Source organism: Ambystoma mexicanum, chromosome 7p, assembly GCF_040938575.1.
Source record: "Ambystoma mexicanum isolate Mex_15411 chromosome 7p, UKY_AmexF1_1, whole genome shotgun sequence".
Taxonomy (NCBI): Eukaryota; Metazoa; Chordata; class Amphibia; order Caudata; family Ambystomatidae; genus Ambystoma; species Ambystoma mexicanum.
In genome coordinates this window covers 10,819,619-10,843,959 of record NC_090939.1, presented here as the reverse complement: position 1 = coordinate 10,843,959, position 24,341 = coordinate 10,819,619, and the positions used below count along the sequence as shown (strand labels likewise).

Here is a 24,341-nt window from a genome sequence, read left to right as displayed (position 1 = left end):
CGAGGGCACTTCTTCTGAAACTCGAGGGCGTGCCCTTGGGCCAGGGCGTCCAGCACCCAACGGTCGGTGGAGATGGACTCCCACACGCTGACGAACCTCGCCAGCCGGCCTCCCACCGGGGTGCTTCGGCAGGGGCCCGACCCACGGTCGGTTCAATCTTGTTTGGAGGCCGCCTTGCCTCCTTGACCCTCTTGTCGACGACGACGGGCACCACCTGACTTGCCGCGTCCCCTGCAGGCTTCCTGGGACGAAGATCTTGCCGCTTGGCGGTAAGTGGAGGAGCCACTGCCGGATCCCTTGGAGGCACCTTGTCTGCCTCCGGAGCTCCGAAAGGACGGCCGTCGTTGTTGGAGCACTCCCAGTGCCCAGGCAGTCTCTGTGTCCGTCTTGATGGCCTGAAGGGACTCATCAACCGCCTTCCCAAACAGGTTGTTCCCGTCGAAGGGCATGTCCAAAACCTTGGTTTGTACGTCCTGGCGGAAATCCGTGGCCTTGAGCCATCCTCGTCGTCTCAAGCAAACGCCAGTTGCCCAACTGACGGAAACCGGTGTCGGCGATGTCCGTTGCCACCGTGATGGCGTGGTCCGAAGCAATCTCCCGCTCCTGTAGGATTTCAAGGGCCTCAGCCCTTTTGGCGTCCGGAAGGAAGCCTAACAGAGGGGCGATTTTGAACCACAACTCCCTGTCGTAGCGGGCTACGATAGCCAGGGCGTTGGCCGCCTTGATAGTCGTCGCTGAGGATGAGATGATCCGTCGCCCCATCGTGTCCAACTTCCTGCCCTCGGCATCCGGCGGGGAAGTTGATGTCGAGGCCGATGCCCCCCCGCTTTCTTCTTTGCCGCCGCCGAGATGACCGAATCCGGGGTAGGTTGTGCCCAAAGGCACAAGGGGGCAGCGTCGGGGACCCGGTACTTCTTCTCGTACAGGTCCCTCTTTGCCGGCGCCGTGGCAGGGTTCTTGAGGAGGGTGAGCCCCCTCATCCCAGATGTCATCAAGAAGTGGTACGGCGAGGACCGTCTTCCTTTTAGCCTTGCGCCGTTAGTAAAGGAACCCTTCTTTCTTCTTTTCTTTTGGGCAGAGCTGAAAAAGCTTGGATGCCCTGGAAATCATGGCATGAAAGGATCCAATCTCGTCGGGCGGGGACGCCCGAGCAGGGGGCGGCGGGGGACGCGTCCCGTCGTCGCCTCCGTCGTCATCTGTACCTGTCATAGTCGTGTCCGTGCCTGAATCATCCCCGTGGGTAGTAGACCGGGGGGGAAGGCAGAGCAGGCCGCAGAGGTGGCGTAGGATGCGTCCTCCTCCTCTTATGCGGTGGACTCTCCGAAGGTCCTGGCTCCGGTTCCCCCGTCGGGTCTGGCTCAGGTACCTCCGTCGGGGGAAGGGGCAACCTTGTCCTTATCTCTGAGCATAAGGACTGAATCGCTGACAAAATGGCCGCTGAGGTGTCCTGCGGCGCCGGAAACAACGGGCGCGAGTGCTCTTGAGGAGCCTTGTCGGCGACACCGTCGGGATCCCTCCCGATGGGCTGGGCCTCTTCCACGACTTCGATGAGCTCTTCTTCAGAGGTCGTGTCCGTATCCACGATGGCCACCAGCCCCTCCCTCACCTTTTCCAACGAGGACTTCGTGGGGGTCTTCTCAATGGGCCTGAAAGACGACTCCCTCCGCGGTGGCATGGAGACTCTGGGTCCTGAGGGCGCCTCCACTGGTGTAGCCTCCACAGGCTGAGCCAGGGCCGTGGCGACATCCTCAATCGAGGTCTTAGCAGGGTGAATTAAGGCCATCGTCACCTTCTGGACGCCTGGGGCCTTCACCTTGGGGGGAGGGTCCGAGCCTCACTCCCCCTCTGCCGGAATCTTCGAGATTGACCGGGGCCTCTCCAGAAGCTTTGCCGGGTCCTCGGACTTCCTCTTACCCGAGCCAGAGCGTTGGCTCGTGGTTGATGGCGCCGGGGAGGATGCGCGCTGCCTGGCAGCCAAGGAGCCCGACCGTTCGGCGCTCCCGGACTCACGGTGCTTAGCCTTTTGTTGGGCCCCCGTCGCCGGGGCACCCTCACAGGACTTAGAAGACCGCTCGGACTTCTTTTTCTTCTTCTCGCCTGATGGGCTCTTCCCTTCCAGCCAGTTGGCGAGACGGAGGTGGCGATCCTTCATGGTCCGCTCCGACATGTTCCCACAAAACGCACAGTCCTTCTCCTTGTGCATCTTGTCCTCATGGAGACAGTAGAGGCATAACGAATGCTCGTCCTCCTTGAAAACATTCTGAAGCTGGCATCCAGGGCAGGTCCTGAACAGCTTCCCGGGCATCGAGCTTCCTTTCTCCTGGGCCAGGTCCGGGGTAGGCCTCGGATCTTCTGGAATCCTCCAAAAGCTTAACTCGACGAAATCTTCACCCTTGAGGGGCGTAGAAAACTCCAAAATGGATCCCCGTTGATCGGATGTAGAAACGGTGGAGCTTGAGGCTCTATTTAACCGAAAAATGAGAAAAATCTCCTGAAAAAGCGCGAAAACGCAGCAAAAGCTCGAGAGCTACAGCACAAGGACTCCCAACTCTTGAAAGTGCGGTAAAAATCTGAGGATGGCTGCCGGAGGTGGGGCTTAGGGAGAGGGCAGTCATTGGTTGGGGGCAGTATGACCCAGAGACCAGTGATTGGTTACTACTAAGAAAGACAGATCAGAAACGAAACTGATACTGATTTTTTTCTATACCGAGGATTCCCGGCCTGACGACGGGGAATATTCATGAGCATGTGAATCCATGCCAGACCCCATGCTGGAGAAATTCAGTATCCTTGGTAAGTTATTTTGTAAAAAGTCAATTGCATTACCTCTTTCAGCCTTCTCTGGAAGTCCAGCAATTCGAAGATTATTTCTCCGGGAAAAATGTTCCTGTTCAGACAGCTTCAGTGTAATTTTCTCATTTATCATGTTCACTCTCAGAGTTACAGTTACCAACCAACTTCTTTTGCAAGTAACTTATAAACACTTATTCTCTTTTCTAGGCAAAAGGCCCAATCCTTAGAAGTCTTTCCCTTATTCTTAGAGCAGGAGTGTTCTCAGTGGCAGAAGGGGGTCACTAGGGTCTAGTGTCCAACAGGAAGGTCAGGATAGGTTCTTAAGTAGCAAATGTCAGAGTTCCCAAGGAAGACTGCTAGAACAAGTAAGTACTTTACTTTTAGATTTAGTTGAGGGTACAGGGGCTTCAGAGAAGACACCCTAGCGCCAGAGTGCTAGGGAGAATTCTCAGAAATACGTGAATTCTCTCCACCTTAGAAACCACCAGCAACTTTGCTGGATTTTGAGGACTTGATTTTTTTTAACCTGGAGAGCGTGAGACTCTTTTTCTCACTCTCTCATGTATTTACACACTATCTTACAATAGGGGGCTGGAGGGGGAACCTAGTATCCCCTTTGTCTAACCTGTAACATTTTTATGTTACCCTTTTCTCAAGGAATGGCTTGTGGCAGTGGTTTCGTTTTAACTACCGTGGTGTGCATTTACCATGGACTGTGTTCGCAGCTGCAGTAAAGCACCCAAGGGTGCCATTTTTGTCAAAATGGCCCTGGTCGTCTTTTTTTCGCAATTTCTTTGTGGAAAGGTCCTTCTTGAGATTTACTCTGTGCACCAAACCAGGTTAGGTCCCATTGCTTGCTTTGCCTTTGGTGGGATTCACAAGTGAAGCCCGCCTCTGGCTCCAGGTTGTCTGGGGTAGGCAGGAAGTGAAGGAGGTGCCCGAAATTCCCCGTGCTTAGTCTCCTAGGAGACCCAAATGCACTCTGTGGTGACTGGCCGGCTGACTGTCCAGCAATGACAGCCACCCTGCTGGGTGACTGACAGCTAGGCTGGAATGAATGAGAGAGAACTGAATAAAATGCAAGTCTTTTGGCTTAGAAGGTAGAGTCGACCACTGGACGAAGGAACCGAAGAAGAACTTGAAGAGGATGTCTGCTGCAACTCCTGAACCGTTGGTTTGCCCGAAGAAGCCCTGCTGCTGTGATGGAACTCCAAATTCGTTATCGACAGAGAAGCTCCTGCAAGGACGACTTCTCCCCTGAGTTGGTGGGACCAATCAACTCCAAAGTAAGCCACCTGGACATCCTTCTCGGAGCTGGTTGAATTTCCACAAAGCTACTGCTGGAAACCGTATAGCCAGGGAGAGAAACGCCAGATTGTGTGCGTTGCTTTTAAGCTGGCCAAGAGCTCCAGGAATATCCTCCGGACTCCCAGGAAACAGGACTGACCAAGTCTGAGCCCCCTCAACAGAGTGCAGGACCCCAGAAGCAAGGAAAGTCCATTGCGACAGCCTGGAACCGCAGTGTTGCTATTAGTGGTAGTCCCGAGGAGCTGAAACACTGAACCCGAGGAGCTGAAACACTGAAGTGCCACTTGTGCAACAGAAGTCATCTGTTGCACTTTTTCTTCAATACAAAAGGTACTGCAAAGTCTGAGAGAACTTGCCTCTTGTTGTAGAGTTGCTTGCATCTTCTACCTTTCACAAGTCTAACAGTTTGTGGCCATTTGATTCGTCTTTCTTCAAAGACTTCTAAATACATTGTGCAAAAACTTTGTCTACTTACCTGCAAAGAAGGACTTCAGCTCAGATAGACTTTTGCCTATTGACTTTGGCTTAGCCTTTTTCACTGCATGCCTCTTCTTGGAGGACCTGAAAGTAATTTACCTGCTTAAGAATATTTGTGGTCTCTTGTATCTTCTAAATATCCTTTTACCAAATTCAACAGTATTCTAAATGCAAACAGTAGGATATTTAATGTCCCTAGCACCCTAGCTATTGAAGTCACCTGAGAGTGTAGGTTGTGTCTGTGGGCCATCCCAAAGGGTTCTTTACTGGTTTAGAAACTAAGAGTGTACAGTATTGAGGTGTATTTGTGTGTTACTTTTTTTTTCACATTAATTTTTATTAATCAAAAACAGAACACCGAAAGGAAACAAAGACAAAGGACCCCGAATCCAACTCCACCCCAATCCCCACCCGCACCCACCCACCCTCAACTCAAACCATACCCAGAGGAACTAAGGAGAGAGAAACATCACCCTGTAACAGGGCCAAAAATACAGTCAAAAATGGCCCAAAGTCTCAAATCATAGTAACAAAGGACAGTCCATAGCAGTTTATGAAAAGTCTCATAAGTCAAAGTCTCCTTGATTCACAATCTTCATGAAGCAACACCACCATCCAGTCCTGCAAAAAGGAGTTCATGGTGTCGTGAGTGATTGCCGACAGTTTTTCATACGTGAAGATCACCCAGAGTTTTGCTAACCAGTCTTCCTTAGAAGGCACCCCAGCACGTTTCCACCCTTGAGCTAAGGCAAGCCTCCCCGCCCGCAACCTAGCTTGGACCACACGCGACAAGGGCATATCATCCTATTCCTCGACCCACACACCAAGAAGAAGTACAAGAGGCTGCAAGGGTAGATCAGCTCCCGTAATCTCCTTGATCCAACTGAGACTCAGGAGTTCAGACCAGAAAAACTGGGCAGAAGGGCAGTCCCACCAGAGATGAAACCAGGACCCTCGTTGACCTCACCCCCTTGGACAAAACGGGGAGGACCTCACATACATTTTGGCAAGCCTCTCGGGAGAGAGATGCCACGCGTGCAACATTTTGAAGTTATGTTCCGTTGCCGCTGTATACAGGGATCCCAAAAAAAAAGACCTTAAAAATGGCCGACCATGTAGCTTCCCCTATTTCCCCCCCCCTACTTAACCCTCCCAAAATTTCCTAAAAGGCTGCCCGAGCTCAACATCTGGCGTAATCAGCGCTTTATAGATTTTGGACAGGGAGCCTTTCCTACTAATGGAATCGATAAACACTCTCTCCAACGGAGTGGGGGGGCGAGTCAGATCTGCCACTCAGCGGGGGTCAGTCATAATGCCCTTCACCCGAACATAGTCCAAGATAGAGATCTGAGGAACGCCCAGAGAGTCCCCCAGACTATCATAGTCTATAAATACACCCTGCCTAAACAGCTGGGCTGCACGCTCCAGACCCCCATCCGACCACCGTTGAGTTCCCCGAAAATCTCTGTTACCCAAGTCAAAAGGGGGTGCCCACATGTGTTATTTTTTATATTGCTCCCTTCTGAAGAAGGTTTATTCTAACTGACTGATAAATACATTAATAATTGTTTATACAAGAAACCTTGAGTGTAAGATTTTATTTGAATACTTGTCACTGTGAATCTCTGTGTAACTCCCCTACAGCTCACAATGACCCCTCTTGAGATAAGCCTGGCTGCTCCACACGGTACCAAACTGTGTAGTGCAAGCTTATACCAAAGGTTGGGTTTCCTATACCTGTAGTCAGAGTTGTGTGTAGTGCACCCAAAGGGTACTGCATACAAACTTTGCCTAACACGGAGCACAAGTGGTGGCAAGTGGTCTTTTGGTCCCTTGCTCTGTGCTGCATAACTAAATTTAGTCATCTACTGACAGTTGCTATCAATGGAGCTTTCTTCACCACTGCAACAGTGCATCTGTGCTCCAAAGCTCACAGCGCAGATCTTTCTTTGTTCTACTGCAAACAGAGAGTCTACCTACCATTTCCAATATGGAGGGCGGGGCCTAACTGCCCCAGGACCTGGCCCGACTACTCATTAACCCCACTTTCGCACAGTGTGTGCACGGAGCATAAGTGGTGGCAAGTGGTCTTATGGGCGAGTGCGCCATGTGGGGCATACTCCACTATTACAACTACTACAAGGTAAGAACCTAACTGTGTGTTCTACAATCTTTTCAATTACTGAGAAGCACCATTCCGGCATCTAAACTTCGGAGTGGGAGGCTCCTAATTGCTGAGAAGGGTTTAGCGGCCCTTTAAGAGAGAGAGAGGGAGGGGGGGAGGGAAGGCTCTCCCAGACTGTGAGGATACTCTGCGGACAACAGTGGTGTCATATAAAGTCCCTTTGAAGGGAAACCAACGGCAGGCGCCCTCATGTCTTGGCCATAATGCATCTTCACCCACCCCTTACCCCCATCTTTTCACAGGTGTTGATTGGTTCAGTTTGCGGTACTGGGCCATCAGGGCTGCCTGTCAGGCAGCTCACAGAGGACTCAATGACTTTTCCAACGGACAACCTGGTGCCACACTGCTCCAATCACTGCACTACCCTACAGGTGGAACTTCACTCCCCTGCTGTTGCTTCCATGTTTACTACGCAGGGAGACTCGGGGGCATGTGTCCTATCCTGTCTTGCAGCCCCCCAATACCAATGTTCAATTATTCAATCACTCTGGGTGACTCTTTTGAAAAACTATGTGATCATTTGGAGTAGATCACTAATGGAACTTACAGGCCCCACTCCCTGGAGGCCCTCCCTCCTATACAACTGAACGACACTCCTAACAGTTTGCCTGCTTCACTAACTTCACCTAGCATCAATCCAAAGTCCATCTTAAAGCAGCCCTCTGTGGGTGATATCTTCACGCCCAGGAACATTGAAATGAGAAGGGATTCCTCGGTACTTCCGCAGATTGACTCATTGGGGCCTGCTTCGATTTCGGCACTTCACCTGGTGCTAGAATCTATGCTCAGACTATACGACAATATTAAAGACATCACTCAGGACAACTCAAAGAAGCTAGGCATACTGGATTCTAAGATGTCCAAACTGTTGAAAAGTCAAAAACGTCCAATGTCGACCTCAATTGATTCCATACGCAATTGTGGGGATGAGGACCTCTAGGAAGTTCCTGTAACATCTCCATCGAACTTGCATGCATCACCTAACATAGAACGCAATCCTATTCCCGACACCCTATCGTGTTGGTAGACATACAGCTGAGTGAGGTTGCCCCAATACAGGCTGAAGTGACCTACAGGGGGCTTCTATTGAGCCACAGCATCAGAATATGGAAGAGGCTCCCAATACCTACAAGAGCCCTCAGCAACTACAGTCGAGAAATCAACGCACCAAAAAATCGAATAAGAAAAAAGAACAGCAGAAAAAGAAAACTAAAAACCTTACAGAAGAGAATTAACAAAAGAAAAAAATTCTAAATTCTTAAATACTCTTTCGAGTGAGGATACAGTCAAGGATTTGGCTGTGGACGCAATTTCTCTCCCACTCATGGCCCATGACCTATCAGAAGGGGACACTCTCGAACAGCAGAGTCCCAAAAGAGCAAAGAACACCAACCAAACTAAGACGAGTACATTTCTGGGCAATCCTACCTCACCCCAATAGTGTGCCAATCCCTGGATAACCAGCAGGCTGATACAGAGCCTACTGTTTTACAATCCCGGGCAAGGGCCTCAGGACTGGCCCACTGTGATCTTAACAATCCACCAGATCCCCATAGGGACGATACTTTCAAGGGGATCATCATGGGGTGGGACTTTGTTCTACACGCAAATGATAACCAACCCATGAACAGAACTCAAATGCTCTGAGGTTTCCAAGAGATTCCGTCGCTACGAGTCTTGCTCTCGGATGACATCACGCACGTAATCTTCCCCAAGTCTGGCTCTAGCAGATCGGTTTGTCATTTCAAGACCAATCTTATTGCGCAAATTGTCTGGAATGAGCGTGAACTGCTGAAGGTGGTGTGCTACGATCTTTTTGTTCTTCATGATCCAACTGCCCTGGCTGGCTACTTGTCTCCTCAATCCTCCTCCTTGCTTGAGAATCTGAACCTAAATGATTCCAAGACCTTGTCTGGTCCAACAGTGGCCTTGGAGGACTGGTCTTGGCTGGAGGCTGCAGTACAGATGTTTTCCAAGATTAAACAAGCAAAAAAACCTGCTTTAGGACAGGGCCTGCAAATTCTTATCTTGGAACGTTTGCGACTTCCACAACTTGTCTAAGGGGATTCACATTAGGGTTGGGGAACCTAACATTCTTTTTTTGCAGAAAACAACAGCCACCAGTCCCCTTTGTCTTGCAGGGTGGAATCTGACAAACTCCATAGGCATCATCTTTTTACATTGTGTCACACAGCACCTTCAGTGCAGTGGCACAGGGAAGTCTTTTAGATTCCCCAAGGTTTAAATACCTTCTCTTGAATAAACTACTGTTTCCAAGAGCACTGAAGTGAAATTGACTTCACTTACATTGTAACTTTCTAGACCCAGCACACACTATCTTACAATAGGGTGCTGAAGGGGTTACTTAGTATCCCCTTTTGTCTAGCTTCCCATTTAACATTTTTATGTTACCCTTTCCTCGATGAATGGCAGGTAGCAGTGGTTTACTTTTAACTACTGTGGTGTGCATTTACCACGGGCTGCGTTCGCAGCTGCAGTAAAGCACCCTAGGGTGCCATTTTTGTCAAAATGGCCGCAGTCTTCTTTTTTGCCATTTCTTTGTGAAAAGGTCCTTCTTGAAATTTACTCTGCGCGCCAAACCAGGTCTGGTCCCTTTGTTCGTTTTGCCTTTGGCGGGATTCACAAGTGAAGCCTGTCTATGGCTCCAGGGTGTCTGGCAGCGGCAGGAAGCGAGACAGGTGCCTTAAACTCCCTGTGCTTAGTCTCCTAGGAGACAGGAATGCACTATTAGGTGATTGGCCGGCTGGCTGTCCGGCAAGGACAGCCACTCTGCTGGGTGACTGCCAGCTTGGCTGGAATGAATGGGAGAAATCTGCATTAAAGGAGAGGTTTTTTGGCTTGGAAGGCAGAGTAAATCACTGGACGAAGGAACCGAAGAATAGCTTGAAGAGAAATCCTGCTGCAACTCCTGAGCCATTGGTTTGCCCGGTGAAGCCCTGCTGCTGTGCTGAAACTCCAATTTCATTTCTACTAGAGAAGCCCTGCAAGGACGACTTCTCCCTTTGAGTTGGTGGGACCAATCAACTCCAAAGTAAGCCGTCCGGACATCCTCTCGGAGCTGGTTGAAATTCCACTGCAGTTGCTGCAGGAACCGACTAGCCAGGGAGAGGAACACCAGATTGTGTGCATTGCTTTTAAGCTGGCCAAGAGCTCCAGGAAGATCCTCCGGACTCCCAGGAAGCAGGACTGACCGAGCCTGAGCCACCTCAATAGAGTGATGGTCCCCAGATGCAAGGAAAGTCCATCTTGACAGCCAGGAACCGCGGTGTTGCTACTTGTGGTAGACGCAAGGAGCTCAAATATCGAAGTTCCACTTGTTTGAAGATTGCCGGTTGCGGTCAGTGACCGTCTCATTGCAGTGCAGGAGTCCCCAGACGTCCTCACTCTTGTCCCCATGACTGTGGTCCAGGAACATCAGGATATGCAGAGCTGCACAGGAACAGAAGCCATCTGCTGCACTTTTCTTCAACCTAAAGGTACTGTACAGTCTAAGAAAACATACCTCTTGTGTAACTGGACTTATTCTCTTTTGGTGAGACTTGTTGTGGTTGCTTCTGTAGAGTTGCTGACAGCTTCTTTACCTCATAAGCCTAAACAGCTTGTGGCCCTGATTTGATTTCTTCTTTTCTACAAAGACTTCTAAAAAAATTGTGCAAGACTTTTACTTACCTGCAAGAAGTGCTAGACTTTTGCCCAATTGACTTGAGTTTACCCTGGCTCCCTGAATGACTCTTCTTCCCTCCGACATTGTCTTGTGTCTTCCTTCCAGGAATGGGTTAACTAACTTTGCATTGGGGGTTACCAAAAGTACTTACTTGCTTCAGAATATTTGTGTGATCTCTTGTTCTGTTCTAATAACCTTTTCTCCTTTGACTCACTCCTAAGTCTGATTCTAAATGCCAACAGAGGAATATTAATATCCACAGTGTCCTGGGATGACGGAGATGTGAGATGGGCCATTGGCAGGGCGCGGTCATCTGCATTCCGCCATTGCTTTTCAAGCAGGACCCCGAATTATGGGTCGGCCCTCTGTTGAACCTTTTCAAGACCATCTTCAGGGAGGGCAAAATTTCCACCACTTGGAAGCAATCCATTATCATTCCAATTTTCAAGCAGGGGGATGTGCCTGATCCGAAGAACTACAGACCCATCGCCCTGCTCGATGCCTCCAGCTAAATCTTCACCTCCCTTTTCGAGAGACCTCTCCCGACACATAGAGGAACTTAACCTTTTGTCCAAACACAAGGTGGGTTTCTGCTCGGGAAATGGGGACTTCTCTTAACGGTTCATTCATCTCCCATCTGTCTGGGGCCATAAGAACAGGGGCAATGGGCATTGTCTATATGGATTCCATAGACATGTCCAGCGCCTTTGATACAGTCAGCAGAGAAACTCTTTGGAGCAAGCTCATACAATGGAAGATCCCGTTAAAAATTGTTCAGATTCTGGCACTGCTACATAGAGAGTCTTCATTGAGGGTCAGGCTGACGAGGGACGGGCCATGTCCGCACCCGTTTCCACCTTTGTGGGGCTGAGACAGGGTTGTGCGGTGGCCCCAACCCTCTTTAATTTGTTTGTTCTAGACATTGCAGTCATATGGAAGGAGGGAGACACCAATCCGGTTAAGATGGTCAGTTTAGTATTAACCTGGCTCGCTTTTGCCGACGATATCATCTTATTCGATAAAACTCCAATTGGCCTCTTTAGGAAATTGACTCTTCTTTCAGTATGCGTTCCACAATAACTTGCAAATTAACGGGCAAAAATCAAAGGTTGTCATCTTCTCTACCAAGAAACATCCCAAAACTTGCATTTGGAGGGTAGGTGATCAGCTCTTGGAAAGGGTGGGATCAATGCGATACTTGGGCTTTAATCTTGCATCCAGCTATTCTAGGGGGTCATGGATTACCACTCTACAGGCAAAAATTAAGCGGATCTACTCCCAAGTGTCGCTATTCTCTGATCCCTTTGATCAGGTTCTACTTAAAAAACTTCAAACTGATTATTTTATATGGCTTGGGAATAGTTTTGTTCGATTTGGGGGCCCCACTAAACATTCTGTACGGGCTCCTTTGGAAGCGAACCTTGGGCTTGAAACAATCTGTACCAAATGCTGTGCTTCGTCATGAGCTGGGCCTAGTGTCACTGGCAGCCAGAGCCCTATGGAACAAGCTAGCCGAGTTTGCCAACCCACCAAACAACTCACTCTACCAAGATCTGGGTGAATCATCCCAAACCCACACGGCCTCTACCCTAGTCCAATGCAAGCTTCCTGTGTGCAGTGTTCTTCATCGTATTGGGTCTTCGCCGGACGAGTTGAAGTCACTTCCGGGGGTTGGCAGACTGGACAGAAACGTCCGACTTAATGGGCAATTTTTGGCTCTACAGGGAGCATGCAGGGTTGCGAGGGAAGAACTTGATGCATTTATCTCCCTTTCCCTGCCCACACATGTGTGCTGTATAACTTTGCTTCCCTCTGTACCAATGTGCAACCCTGGAGAGGAGGTTCAAGTGGGATGGAACACTGGCAAGCAACATCTGTAGATTCTATGAATCCACCACAGTGGAAAACCTGAAACACATCATTCTGGACTGTCCCGATATTGCTGAGCTTCGGCTGCACTACTTGGGTGAGGGGTTGTTGAGCGAGATGTTCTGGGTAAGGTTAATGTGGGGACATTCAGTGAAAGTGATCCTAGCAATGTATGCCTTCTTATCTGTGTTCTTGAAGCTAACTGAATGAGTTGCCTGTGGTCCTTAAGGGAAGACGGCTAATCTTCAGTATATAGCGGGTTGGATGTTATGTCTTTACTTTACTGCTGATGAAAGGTTGATGAATTATTACATTACTTTTTCTATGTGTTTTTTTCCTTTTCTTTCTATGTTTTTAATATTGTATTTGATTGCATTGTAACTATTTGTGAAAAGATAACTTTTGTAGGCTAAACACACACACAAAAGGAAATGCAACAAAAAAGAAGACACTCTAGGAGGATTCCGGCAGGGGCCTGTGTGCAATCACAGAAAACGACCCAAAACTACACAGGAATCACAAGAGACTTAAGGTAAGTAAATGCCCAATGCAGCACAGTACCTCAGCACAGAAGAAGATTTTTCAGCAGGAGGACTTCAGGATCTGCAGCCAAAAACCTGGTCGTTGAATTTCTTCATGAAGAAGACAGAATACAGGAAACTGGAAGGACTTTTACAACAAGGATCAGGGGGAAGCATCTAGGCAAGGTTTTCCTCGCGGATGGATGTGGCTCTGTGTATTTGGCACATTTTTCAGGCGCACAGAAAGACAGACTATCCCAGGTCAGATTCTCGTCGTTTGCAAGGTCCAGCACTCTGGTAAGGGGACTTTTCAGGTTGGAATCGTGCCTTTGGACATCCAGCAGGATGCCCACGAAGTTTCATAGAGATAGATTAGGGTTAGGGTGTAAGGCAGAAGTTGCGAGAGACGGGTGAACAAAGAGCAAGTGGTTGCGAAAAGGAAACAGATGAAGAACCTTCACCGCCCCTCACCTCTCTCAGTCTCGAGCCGGACCTCCTTAAATTCCAGAAAATCCACAAGACCTTCCTCTTCTCCTCTGTTTTCTCTCTACCTCTCCCCTGCTAACCTCCGCTCCCTACATGCTACCTCCTCTTTCTGTTCAGCTAGCTGGCTGGTTTCCTGGATCACCTCAGAACTTTACAGGTCCCAGGCACACACACCCGTCTATGCACTTGCCTCCAGGCCCCCGCACTACTTGCTGCACTACGCACTTCCCAAAGAGATAACCCTCTGCACTTAACCCGGCCCTCCTGGACAAGGCACCCTTATCCCTACCCCCATCCCTCGCACTTCCTGTCTGTGCACTTACACAAAATGAATGCACCCATCCCAGTAATGTTCGTTGTCTGTCTGCCCCTTTGTCTCCCCTTGCCCCCCCCTCTAGAATTGTGCACCTGAAACACTTGCGTTATTGGCACATTATAAAATGCCCAACCATCTTAACCATTCCCCTTCCCCTCCCCTGATCCACTGCCCTTATGTCAATGTCTTGTGTTCATTCTAGCAAGAAATGTTCTCTAGTATGGCTGTTGAGTTGTTACGTGCCTCCAGCTCTCTCCCCCTCTTCCCTCCTACCCTCACTACTTGTCACGTACTTGCACTATTGTCAGTTTGTTATCCATGAATCCCTGTCTCCTCCCCTCTCCCTGCTTTCCCCCACCATCTGTTAACGCACTTTAATTAGCAGAAATGTCATCAGGCCTAGTATGCGTATTATTATTGTATATCATTCGGAATTCTCCAGGGCCTTATGAATGATTGTATCCCATGTTCCCCCATCTTAGAGCGCTTTGAAGCACTTTTTTTGTGTCTAAGCGCTTTATAAATAAACAGTGCAAATACCGGCTAACCGTGGGAGAATCCAGGAACGCCAACAAGAGCCGGTGAGTCCAACCAGAGACAGCGGAGACACTGGGGAATATCAGCGACTGCGCAGAATGTAAATAATTACAAGTAATATAACAGGAAGAGAAAAAGCAAAGGAGTTAATGAAAAAGAGGAAATTAAGTTACATACAAAACCCTTACAAATGTGTTATTACATACAGTGCAAGTACATGAGAAACCCAAAAAGGATAATATATAAAGAGGATACATTAGCCAACAAAGTATAGGTGCAACTCGGGGAGAGGGAAGAGACCCTGGATGAACAGAAGTCCTGGCAGGAGAGTATACCAGGCAATTACAGGTGTGTGAATACAAGAAGCCCTGGCAGGAGAATATACCAGGCAATTACAGGTGTGTGAAAACAAAAAGCCCTGGCAGGAGAGTAACCAGGCAGTCACAAGAAATGTGCAAGATTTAAAGAAGGCATGAAAAGTAACATCAGGACTAGGAAAAGAATTGTATTAAACGGAAATAAGGAGGTCATGAGAAGAAACATCAGGACTAGGAAAAGGATTCTGTTAATCGGATTTAAAGTCGTCCTGAGAAGGAATATCAGGACTACAAAAATGAATTATGTTAACCAAATCAGAAGGTGCAAAAGCTTCCCAGAAAAGAATAGCAGGTGTCCCGAGAGAGTCAAAACTACAAATCCAGACAGTTTTGTGTGACAGTGTTTTGTTGGTAAAGAAAACACAAGGAACTGTTGTGTGCGATACCTCAGAGAGTGGAGAGGAATCCGGGGAAGGGAATCACCCTCTGGAGCAAGGACCTCTATCCTTGAAGAACGTTTGTGTTGGAACTTTTTATTCTTCCTTTATGAACACTTTTCTGGACCACCCAGGGTTAAAGACATTTCCATTATCACCTTAGAATTTAGTTTATAGTGTGAGGGTCAGAATAGAACTTTGGACACATGTCAGTTCTTGCTTTAGACATTCTGACATAGACAGATCCTTAGTTTGTGGTTAGGTAGGGAAATTCCTCTTAGAGCAGGGCCAGAGAGGCATTTTCCCAACCCATTTTATTTTCAATAAGTCTTTAACCAAAATCATGGCTAACTTGTGTCCGAGTTTCAATCCTGAATCCTCACTATGTTACTGTCAACAGGAAACTCTGAATATTCCTTTAAATGAATAATCCCCCTTAACTGAGACGAGGAGGATGACATACAGAGGAGAAGAGAAGCCACAGAAGACAGAAAAAGGAGCAGGACACTGCAACGGTTAAGTCCCACAGCTACATAATATATGAAAGGGGAGGAGACTGGAGACGTGAGAGAGAGAAGCCCATGAGTTATGAATTGGCTCGCATGCTGACATGGAGGAGAGACTGGACAAGCGGTGTCCAACTGTTGTGGAAAAGCAAGAAACTGACAGATACATCCTCTTTGTCGTTGCCTCGCCAGACCTATGGACTCCTCATATGGTATCTGTGCTATATCCTTTCTCTTCTTCTCCCATTAATGGTGGCACCCAGCGGGAGGCCTTCCTGGCCCCCTTCCACTCCTCTAAAGTCATCATTAATGTTTACCTGAATGGCACCAGGCCAACATCCTCTTTGCTAGACGCTTCCCACGCCTCATCAATTTCCTTTCTTCTCCTGTTGTCCCTTCCACTGCATCCTTGCCTCCCCCCTCTGTCTCCTCCTTGGCTACCTTGCCCTCTCCACCTTCCTCTTCTGCGCCCCCCGCCCCTCTGGCTCCTTCTACACCTCTGCAGGGTGTACCTCTGATTTGTACCCCTCCCCGGAAGTCTTTCAAGGAGGACAACCTTCTCCATATTGCCACTCTCAACTCTCGCTCAGCTGTCAAACACTAAATGAAGATACTTAGTATTGAAATATAAGGTGCAAATAACTATTTAGTTGAATGAATTTGTAATAACTGTTAAATTGTAGTTAGTTTTAAAATCTCAAAGCACGGTGAATGCAGCCTGTGCTAAAAATAGAGTACAGGCATTGCGTCACCGAGGCAAAGGCTTGGCAGAGAGCACAAGGTAACTCGGCAGCTGTTGGCTGTCTGTCAAAAGCCCATGGATTCTAAATGGAGACTAAAATATTGAAATGCACGACATACAGAATACTATGGAAACAAGCAAGCAAGTTTGTCAGAGGATGCACAAGAAGCCCGCCATTTCCCCTCAGCCACCCTACACTTTCGTTTAAGGGTAACTAGGTCAGAGTTGTACCAAGAGTTGCAGTTGGCTTTGGGCTTCAAACGGATCCTCAAAACAGGGGCAAGAACATCGAGAGTATCAGAGATAGCAGAATGGAGCTGGGAAAGGGCAGTATCAGGATGAGAGTCAGCCAAGGGTGGAGGAAGGGGAGAGAAAGTGGCAGCGAAAGCCTCAACTGACACACGCTTCATGGGCCGGATGACCGAGAAGGTAGGTGGCAGTGCTGGAGTAGGCGTGGCCTGTGGGGTACAGAGGGAGAGATGGGAGGAAAGGAGAAAGTGATTGCTCCAGGAGAGAAGAGTGGTGAGGGGGTTAGAGAGAGGGAGGTCAGAGGAGATGAGAACATCCAGAGTATGCCGTGCAGAGTGAGTCAGAGCCTGCTAGAGTAGGCTTGGCCTGCGGGAGAGAGAGAGGGAGAGATGGCTAGAGGGACTTATCCTCAAATCTCCCTGCCATTACAACCCTTTTTTACCTTACCTAAGGTATATGGTGGCATTGGGTATCTCCTAGGGCCCACAGGGGTACCTCTGAGGCACCATATGTGTAGCCCTAGAGAGCTTCTACAAGCATAGGGTGGTTTTGGGAAACTGGTAGTCCTACTGATCAACCAGAAGTATTAGTCATCTGACCATTAGCTCCAGTGATCGCAATGGACTTAAGGCACTGCCTAGGCCCTGCATCCCTCTCCATTTCCTATTCTGCTGCTTTCCTATTCGGCTGCATGGAGAAAGCTGGTCTACTGACCTGCTTCAGGAGAGCTTCTCACCATTTCCTGCCGTTTAAAGCACTTACTTGGTCATACTGGCTGGATACGGCGGATTGGGCATATCCCAGTTTGGATTTCCCAGTTCGAGCTTCTTGAGGCTACTGCTGTTTGCACATTCGCAGGGTCGAGCCCCCCACGCTGGAATTGTTGACTGAGACATTTACTGCCACCACCTGCCATTTACCACCAGGATCTTCCGCTTGGCTGTGGATCGCTGCCACCGTCCAGAAGGGTGTTGTGCCTCAACACCCCACCAGAACTTCAGCTTGGGACGTCCGCGGTTGCCTCCAGCTATTATCCCCATCCCCGGATCATTTCCTGCTGTACTGCCTTCAGCCTTTGCCAATCAAGCCACAGCAAGCCATCTTCATGGGTACCCACATCTTCCTGGAGTCTTCCTAGCTGAGTTTTTCACTTCAGGATCGAAGGTTGCAGGCGGGAAATTTGTTTCATTCTTTGGTCGTCTGGATTGTTGCTGGCTCAGGGCGCAAGCGCCTGTGTACAGAATCCTGGAAATTGCACCTATGGAAAGAAGCCCTGTACTTACCGGGTTATTTTGTGCTGCTTATGCGGTTTTAATTTAAACCACCAATGTGAGTACTTTACTCTGGCTGCTGAGGTGGGCAATTATTCAAGACACTCACCCTCAGCATCCCTCTGGTTTGGGAGCAAAATGCTTTGGAGGCAAGTCTCTACCACATCTCCCATATACGTCTTTTGGGGATCCCCTGCTCTGCTGCATCTTTCTTTGGGCCTTCTGGTTTGTCCTCTCTGGGCTTCATCTGGCCTTTCCAGGGGTTGTTTGACACAGAACATGCACCTGTAAGGTAGAACTGACTTGCCTCCATGAACGCCAAAGGCCCATTGACTTCCTTCCCACTGTTTCCTATGGAACTTTCAGACTGCGCTGGAATTCCTCTAAATTGATTATGGTGGTATTGACCTCCCACTGGACATTTGTCATGTACACACACTGGGCTCAAAGGGTTCTGCACCAAGAATTAAAATGTTTGTACTTAAATGTGATTTTCAAAGTCATGCTCTGCATTTCTCAAATTGTGAATGTATTTTAACATTGTAGCTAATTGCGATGACACTGTACATGGTGTTCAGTGAAGTGTATTGCTAAGGACACTGTAAATGGTTTTCAGTGAAGTGTATTGCTAAGGACACTGTACATGGTGTTCAGTGAAGTGTATTGCTAAGGGCACTGCTGCTGAAGTGTCTTGCTCATTCCTGGAGGCCACGGACTATGGTTTCCTACCTTCTATGCCTAGGATTATCCTGCATGCATATGAATTGTTTTTGATAATATGGCAGTGTGCAAACTTTAGCTCTCCATATGTGTTGTACTACAACTGCCATCGACCCCAGCTAGCATGGTTAATGATGAGGGGGCCATGTGAGTTGTAGTCCTAAACATCTGGAGAGCCACAGGTTGTAGACCTCTGCCCTAGTCATATTAACGTGCAGTGTTCGTGTAGGACTACCAAGCTTAGGAGTAGTTTTCCTTACTGGTTAAAATGTCTGCTTTCCTTTTTCTGCCTATCCCTACTTCTATGTGCCAGGGGCGGACCACCAGGTCTAAGGCCTTCCACATATACCAGGGTTTGGTGATGTCTTGTGCGGGCCATAGGTGGCTTTACCTGCTTGTTAGATTTTGAGGTTCCCGTGTTCTCCCCATCCCATTAATGTTGGGTGCCTACCTGTGGCAGTGGCCTCACATACAGACAATGAGGCAAGGAAGGTTCTTTTTTAGACCTTTATTGTTTTTTGGTAAAATACTGGGTCTTTTTTTTTAAATATTGTGTATTAGCCCTTAATTACTTATTTCACTATGAGAGTGTGACTTAATAAAGCGTAGCGTACTTTCCAGAGCTATGTCTGGACTAACTGTACCTTTGTGTCAGCCTGCTGAGAGCTAAGCCTTGGTGCTCTGTGCATATTACCTACTTTTAAGAAAGGTTTGGCATCCCTTTCTTGTTAGGTTTGTTTGTCCCACATTAATGTCAATAGTTGTATAGTGCCCTCAACAGAATGTCATATAAAAAATGCCTTAACGCCCAGACATCTTGGTTCAGTGGTATCTTCATTTAGTACGTATAAGCACCTTATTTATTTATTTATTTTTAAACAGCAGAGCAACCTTATGTGCACCACAAATGTCAAAATGTCTGGTCAGACATTTTGCCCTGTCTTTGTGCTACACTGTTCTTTTGACTTTATGCGTCCCGGGCAGCGGCATATGTGGGCATCCCCCTTCGCAGGCCCTAGCCAGAGAAGTAGCCTTTGAGTGCATGAAACTGGTTTGCGTTGGACAAGGGGCTGCAGACCTCTCAATACACATCCCAAACCTGTGTGAAGTCATGAATACACCCACGCTGACAGCCCATGGTAGGGACTCAGGAACAGAGTCTGCATGTTGCAGGTTCCCTGGTGGGTTTGCAGACCCAGCTAAGGATTGTGTATATGAGGAGAGGATCTGGCCACTGGATACAAGAAACCAAAGCCCAAGAGTGGGCTAGAGGGATTCTGCAAGACCGCTGCTGCTGGGACAAGCATTACTCAGGCCATCTACTGTAAGGAAGAACAAGGTCTGCTCTTTCATTGACAGGGGAATCTTTGAACTGGTGGTGGTTCCTGGGTTATGCCATCAGTAAAGCCAGAATCCATATTGATCCACAGAAGATACAGGAGTTCTGAGTCCTGCAACACCAAGGTTGCTGTCCTAGAGCTTCGAAGAGCCATGGAGGCCAGTGGCTAGTACCCACCATCTGGAGCGGGGTTTGCGCCCTTGGATCTCATGGAGCCTGGTACTGGGAAACCCACAGTTCACCCTCACTGTGGGCACTGGACAATGCTGCTCTGTTGGTGCAGTCCTTTGTCAAAAAGAGTCCTGTGTCTTTGAGCATGAAGATCCTGCTGGTATAACCTCAACTGCTGATCTCGTCTACGGCATCCTGAAGGTCCTCAAAACAGTACAGGATCGGAAGCAGACGTTCTTCATCTTCTTCATCCATAGTCCAGTTTGGTGGGCTTCAAAACAGAGGTTGCTGACAGAGAACGGCCAGGTTTGAGATGAAGATTCTATTATGAGGATCTAAAACCAGCTCCTGGGTGTCAGGCATCACCCAGTAGGCAGAAGCTACTGCTGGGGAACCATGAGCGAGTACACAGCGCATTACACATCTAACTTCTACATGCAATTAGTATTAGCTTGGCACAAACTGCACAGTATAAAAAAGGGCATGCATACATGGTGTTGGTGTTCCAAAGTGTATGTGTGTGCAGAGCGAGAAGCAAAGGCAGCCAGGAACATCAGGGAGCGAGAGGAGAGGTCAATAACAGAAGGTGGCTGCATGTTAGGGACCTTTCTCTCCAAGGACCTGCGGGGATCCATAGCTAAAACCTGGCAGAAGGCATAAACATGAGGGCCTCCTGTAAAACTTGACTGGGGGCTGGATATCTAGACCCTGGCTAGAAGACAAAAAACTCTAAACCACTGCATGCCCCAGCCCCTGCCTCATCTGAACCCTTCATTCAAGTCTCTAGTCCCGAGTCCTCCATTACAGTCTCCATTCACTATTCCAATGCTGGGTCCCACACCCCAGTCCTAGTCTCTCATACTAATCCTAGTCTCTTCTCCACATACATATTTGTTGCTTATTAAAAAGGAAAGGTGGAACTGTATAGCATTCCTCTCTGTGTTTTCTGCTGTAGCAGTTTCTTACCCCGATGTGCTGGAAGAGCCAGGAGCGCATTACATTTGTGGCGTGCTTTGGCAGGACACCTCGTTTGTTCTTTGAAGAGCTGTCATCTTGATGCAAGATGCTCAGGTCTTGATTTAGTTGAAGCTGAAGCTACATTGAGAAGAAAAGAACGGCACTGTTTAGGAAGCTGCATAAAATAACATCAATTGCATTGTACTACAAAAACACCTACCTACCCGGCAAGACCCACCAACAGAAAAAGCATGGCACTAGCCACAGTTTAGTGACTGCCATTTATAGAAGGAGTTGCTCCATGTTATACACATTAACACAATTACATTTAAAGCTGGTTCAATTAGCGGGTTCCTTTTTTAAAGTGATAATTTAATATGGGAATATATCGGAGACCTTACAAGGATCCAGCAAACTGAATGAGCTGCAAAAGTAGGCAAATAAAGCACAATAAACTACTAGGTTTGGGGTAGCCTTTTGCAATGTATTGAAATAAACAAGCATTCTTTTAAACTTAACAGGCCATGTATGTAAATAACTACTCACATACAATGGATTAATAGTGAAGCACCTTCCTCAGGAAAACATACGTGGAAGATATTATACTGAAATCATGAAGATGCCTCGAGGATAGAGGTGGCATCCCATACCAGCTGGTCAGTGAAAGTCTCAACAGGTGAAAGTAAGTGGATACCTGTTTCAAGCCATATCAACTGGAGAGCACTCATCTTATAAAACACCATCAAGACAATGCTTAATGCAGAAGGACAACATGGAAGTTGAAACCAGTTAAGGTGTACAGACCCAACAGGCAGCAGCCTATACAAGGACAGATGTGTAAGTCGTAGTCTGTACCAGTTGGTTAGTACGTATATTACAGACAGTGTCACTGTCAGGACCCCCACTGCCTCAGCTGTGTCCAGCGTGGGGATTAGGTCCAGCAGGAGCCATAAAGTACTATATTTCAGAACACTGTTGTGTCCTCGTTGCAGAACATTGGCTGCAGATGGCAGAAAACGCCATCCGGTAGCCAGAACTACAAGTCCCAGCAAGCTCGCGTGCTCGCAAGCAGTGGAACTCCGTGGGACAACGCCCGACGGTCCGCGCATGCGCGCGACGAGCGCACGGATCCCCGCTTGCGCTAACAGACTCGGATGGGAGCGGACGTGTAAGCTGAGGGCTCCTGCAGGCAGCGACCCGCGGGGCCATTCCCCGCCTGCGACCTCTGCAGGCCCCGCGCCTCCGGCAAGATAAGTGCATTTCTCTGCTTTCACGAACCGCTGGTTCACAGACAAAAACAATAGTGCATGCAACGTTGTGGGATTCTAGCCGGTATGAGCGCCGGGCTGAGGAAAGCTCCGGTGATACTAGTTAAGGCCAAGTGGCCACCTCGTAACTCAGTTTAACTGTTTCGTTGCCGTGTGAAGCAACACGGCCTTGGCAGATTCTTGGGGCGATCGTAACCCAGTTTGCACTATTTGTTGCCGTGTGAAGCAACACGGCCCTTGCAGATTCTTGGGGGAACACATCAGCGTGTGAGAGTAAAGTGACGGGCCCAGTTTGCGACCTGAGCTCACTCTTGTTTTTGATTTCCATGGTACCGGGTGGCGTGCCAGGCGACTGCCAGAGTTCGTGCCGTTAGACTACGGCGGCGCAGCGGGTTCTGGCCACTGATACAGTGGGATGCCGCTACAAGGAAATCAAAAACAAGAGTGAGCTCAGGTAGCAAACTGGGCCCGTCACTTTACTCTCACACGCTGATGTGTTCCCCCAAGAATCTGCAAGGGCCGTGTTGCTTCACACGGCAATAAATAGTGCAAACTGGGTTACGATCGCCCCAAGAATCTGCCAAGGCCGTGTTGCTTCACACGGCAACGAAACAGTTAAACTGAGTTACGAGGTGGCCACTTGGCCTTAACTAGTATCACCGGAGCTTTCCTCAGCCCGGCGCTCATACCGGCTAGAATCCAACAACGTTGCATGCACTATTGTTTTTGTCTGTGAACCAGCGGTTCGTGAAAGCAGAGAAATGCACTTATCTTGCCGGAGGCGCGGGGCCTGCAGAGGTCGCAGGCGGGGAATGGCCCCGCGGGTCGCTGCCTGCAGGAGCCCTCAGCTTACACGTCCGCTCCCATCCGAGTCTGTTAGCGCAAGCAGGGATCCGTGCGCTCGTCGCGCGCATGCGCGGACCGTCGGGCGTTGTCCCACGGAGTTCCACTGCTTGCGAGCACGCGAGCTTGCTGGGACTTGTAGTTCTGGCTACCGGATGGCGTTTTCTGCCATCTGCAGCCAATGTTCTGCAACGAGGACACAACAGTGTTCTGAAATATAGTACTTTATGGCTCCTGCTGGACCTAATCCCCCTTCGTTAAAGAATGTCCAAACAAACCCAAGAAAGACTTGCCGGGAAACGAGAGAGCTCGCCAGTGAGGGTGGCCCGGGCGAGCCAACTTGAAAACACCCCGAGACTTTTGGCAAATACCCATCATACGCTGGTAACTCATGTGACACTTTCTGGTCAGGTTAGTTGGGCAAACCAACAAGTGCCCGTAACCCTAATGGTGGACTCTGGAGCAACAGGCAATTTTATTGATCAAGACTTAGCATCAGAATTACGAATACCTCTTAGCAACAAGGAGTGTCCGGAGGAGGTCAAATCGGTGGACGGATCACCGCTCACGTCGGGTCCTATAACCAAGCAGACCAGGTGGGTACATTTAGAATGCACCTCTGGACATCATGAGGACATACGATTCGATGTAATTGCGGCACCACAATTTGGAATGATTTTAGGATTGCCCTGGTTAAGAACTCATAATCCGGAAGTGCACTGGACTCAGGGCTCAGTGCGTTTTACATCCAGTTATTGCTCAGAACATTGCTGTCGACCCTCCGCCGGAATCCCAGAAATCCAGCCAGTGTCAAACCAAGGGCATGTGGTTGGGGGCATGGAAGCCCTACCAACTGTCTATCAAGTTTACAGGGATGTTTTCAGTAAGGCCGCTGCAGAAACCCTACCGCCTCATCGGACGTTTGACTGCAGGATTGATTTGGAGCCTGGAGCAGCGTTGCCATGTAGTCGGATCTATGCTTTAACGGAGGCTGAAAACGAACACCTCCGGAAATACATTGAGACTAATCTGGCTAACGGGTTTATTCGACACTCAATGTCACCGGTTTCGTCGCCCTTGTTCTTCGTCCCAAAAAAGACCGGGGACTTGAGGACTTGTATTGACTATAGGGCAATCAACAGGATAACGATCAAGAACCGGTACCCTCTGCCCTTAATACCCACTCTATTAGACCAGGTGCGGAATGCAAAGATTTACACCAAGCTCGACCTAAGAGGGGCTTACCACTTGGTGCGGGTGCGTGAGGGAGACGAATGGAAGACTGCCTTTAGAACCAAGTACGGGCTCTACGAATATCAGGTTATGCCATTCGGCCTCTGTAAC

At 48.7% G+C, this 24,341-nt stretch overlaps 1 protein-coding gene across 2 annotated transcripts in view; it reads right to left on the bottom strand.

Moving 5' to 3' along the window:
* PKNOX1 (PBX/knotted 1 homeobox 1) overlaps positions 1-24,341 on the bottom strand; it is an 817,124-nt gene that overhangs the window by 216,124 nt on the left and 576,659 nt on the right. For both annotated transcript variants that reach the window (XM_069635659.1, XM_069635660.1), the window contains one exon: positions 20,896-21,024. In XM_069635659.1, the coding sequence (XP_069491760.1) occupies positions 20,896-21,024 (129 nt within the window). The remainder of the gene's footprint in view (positions 1-20,895; positions 21,025-24,341) is intronic.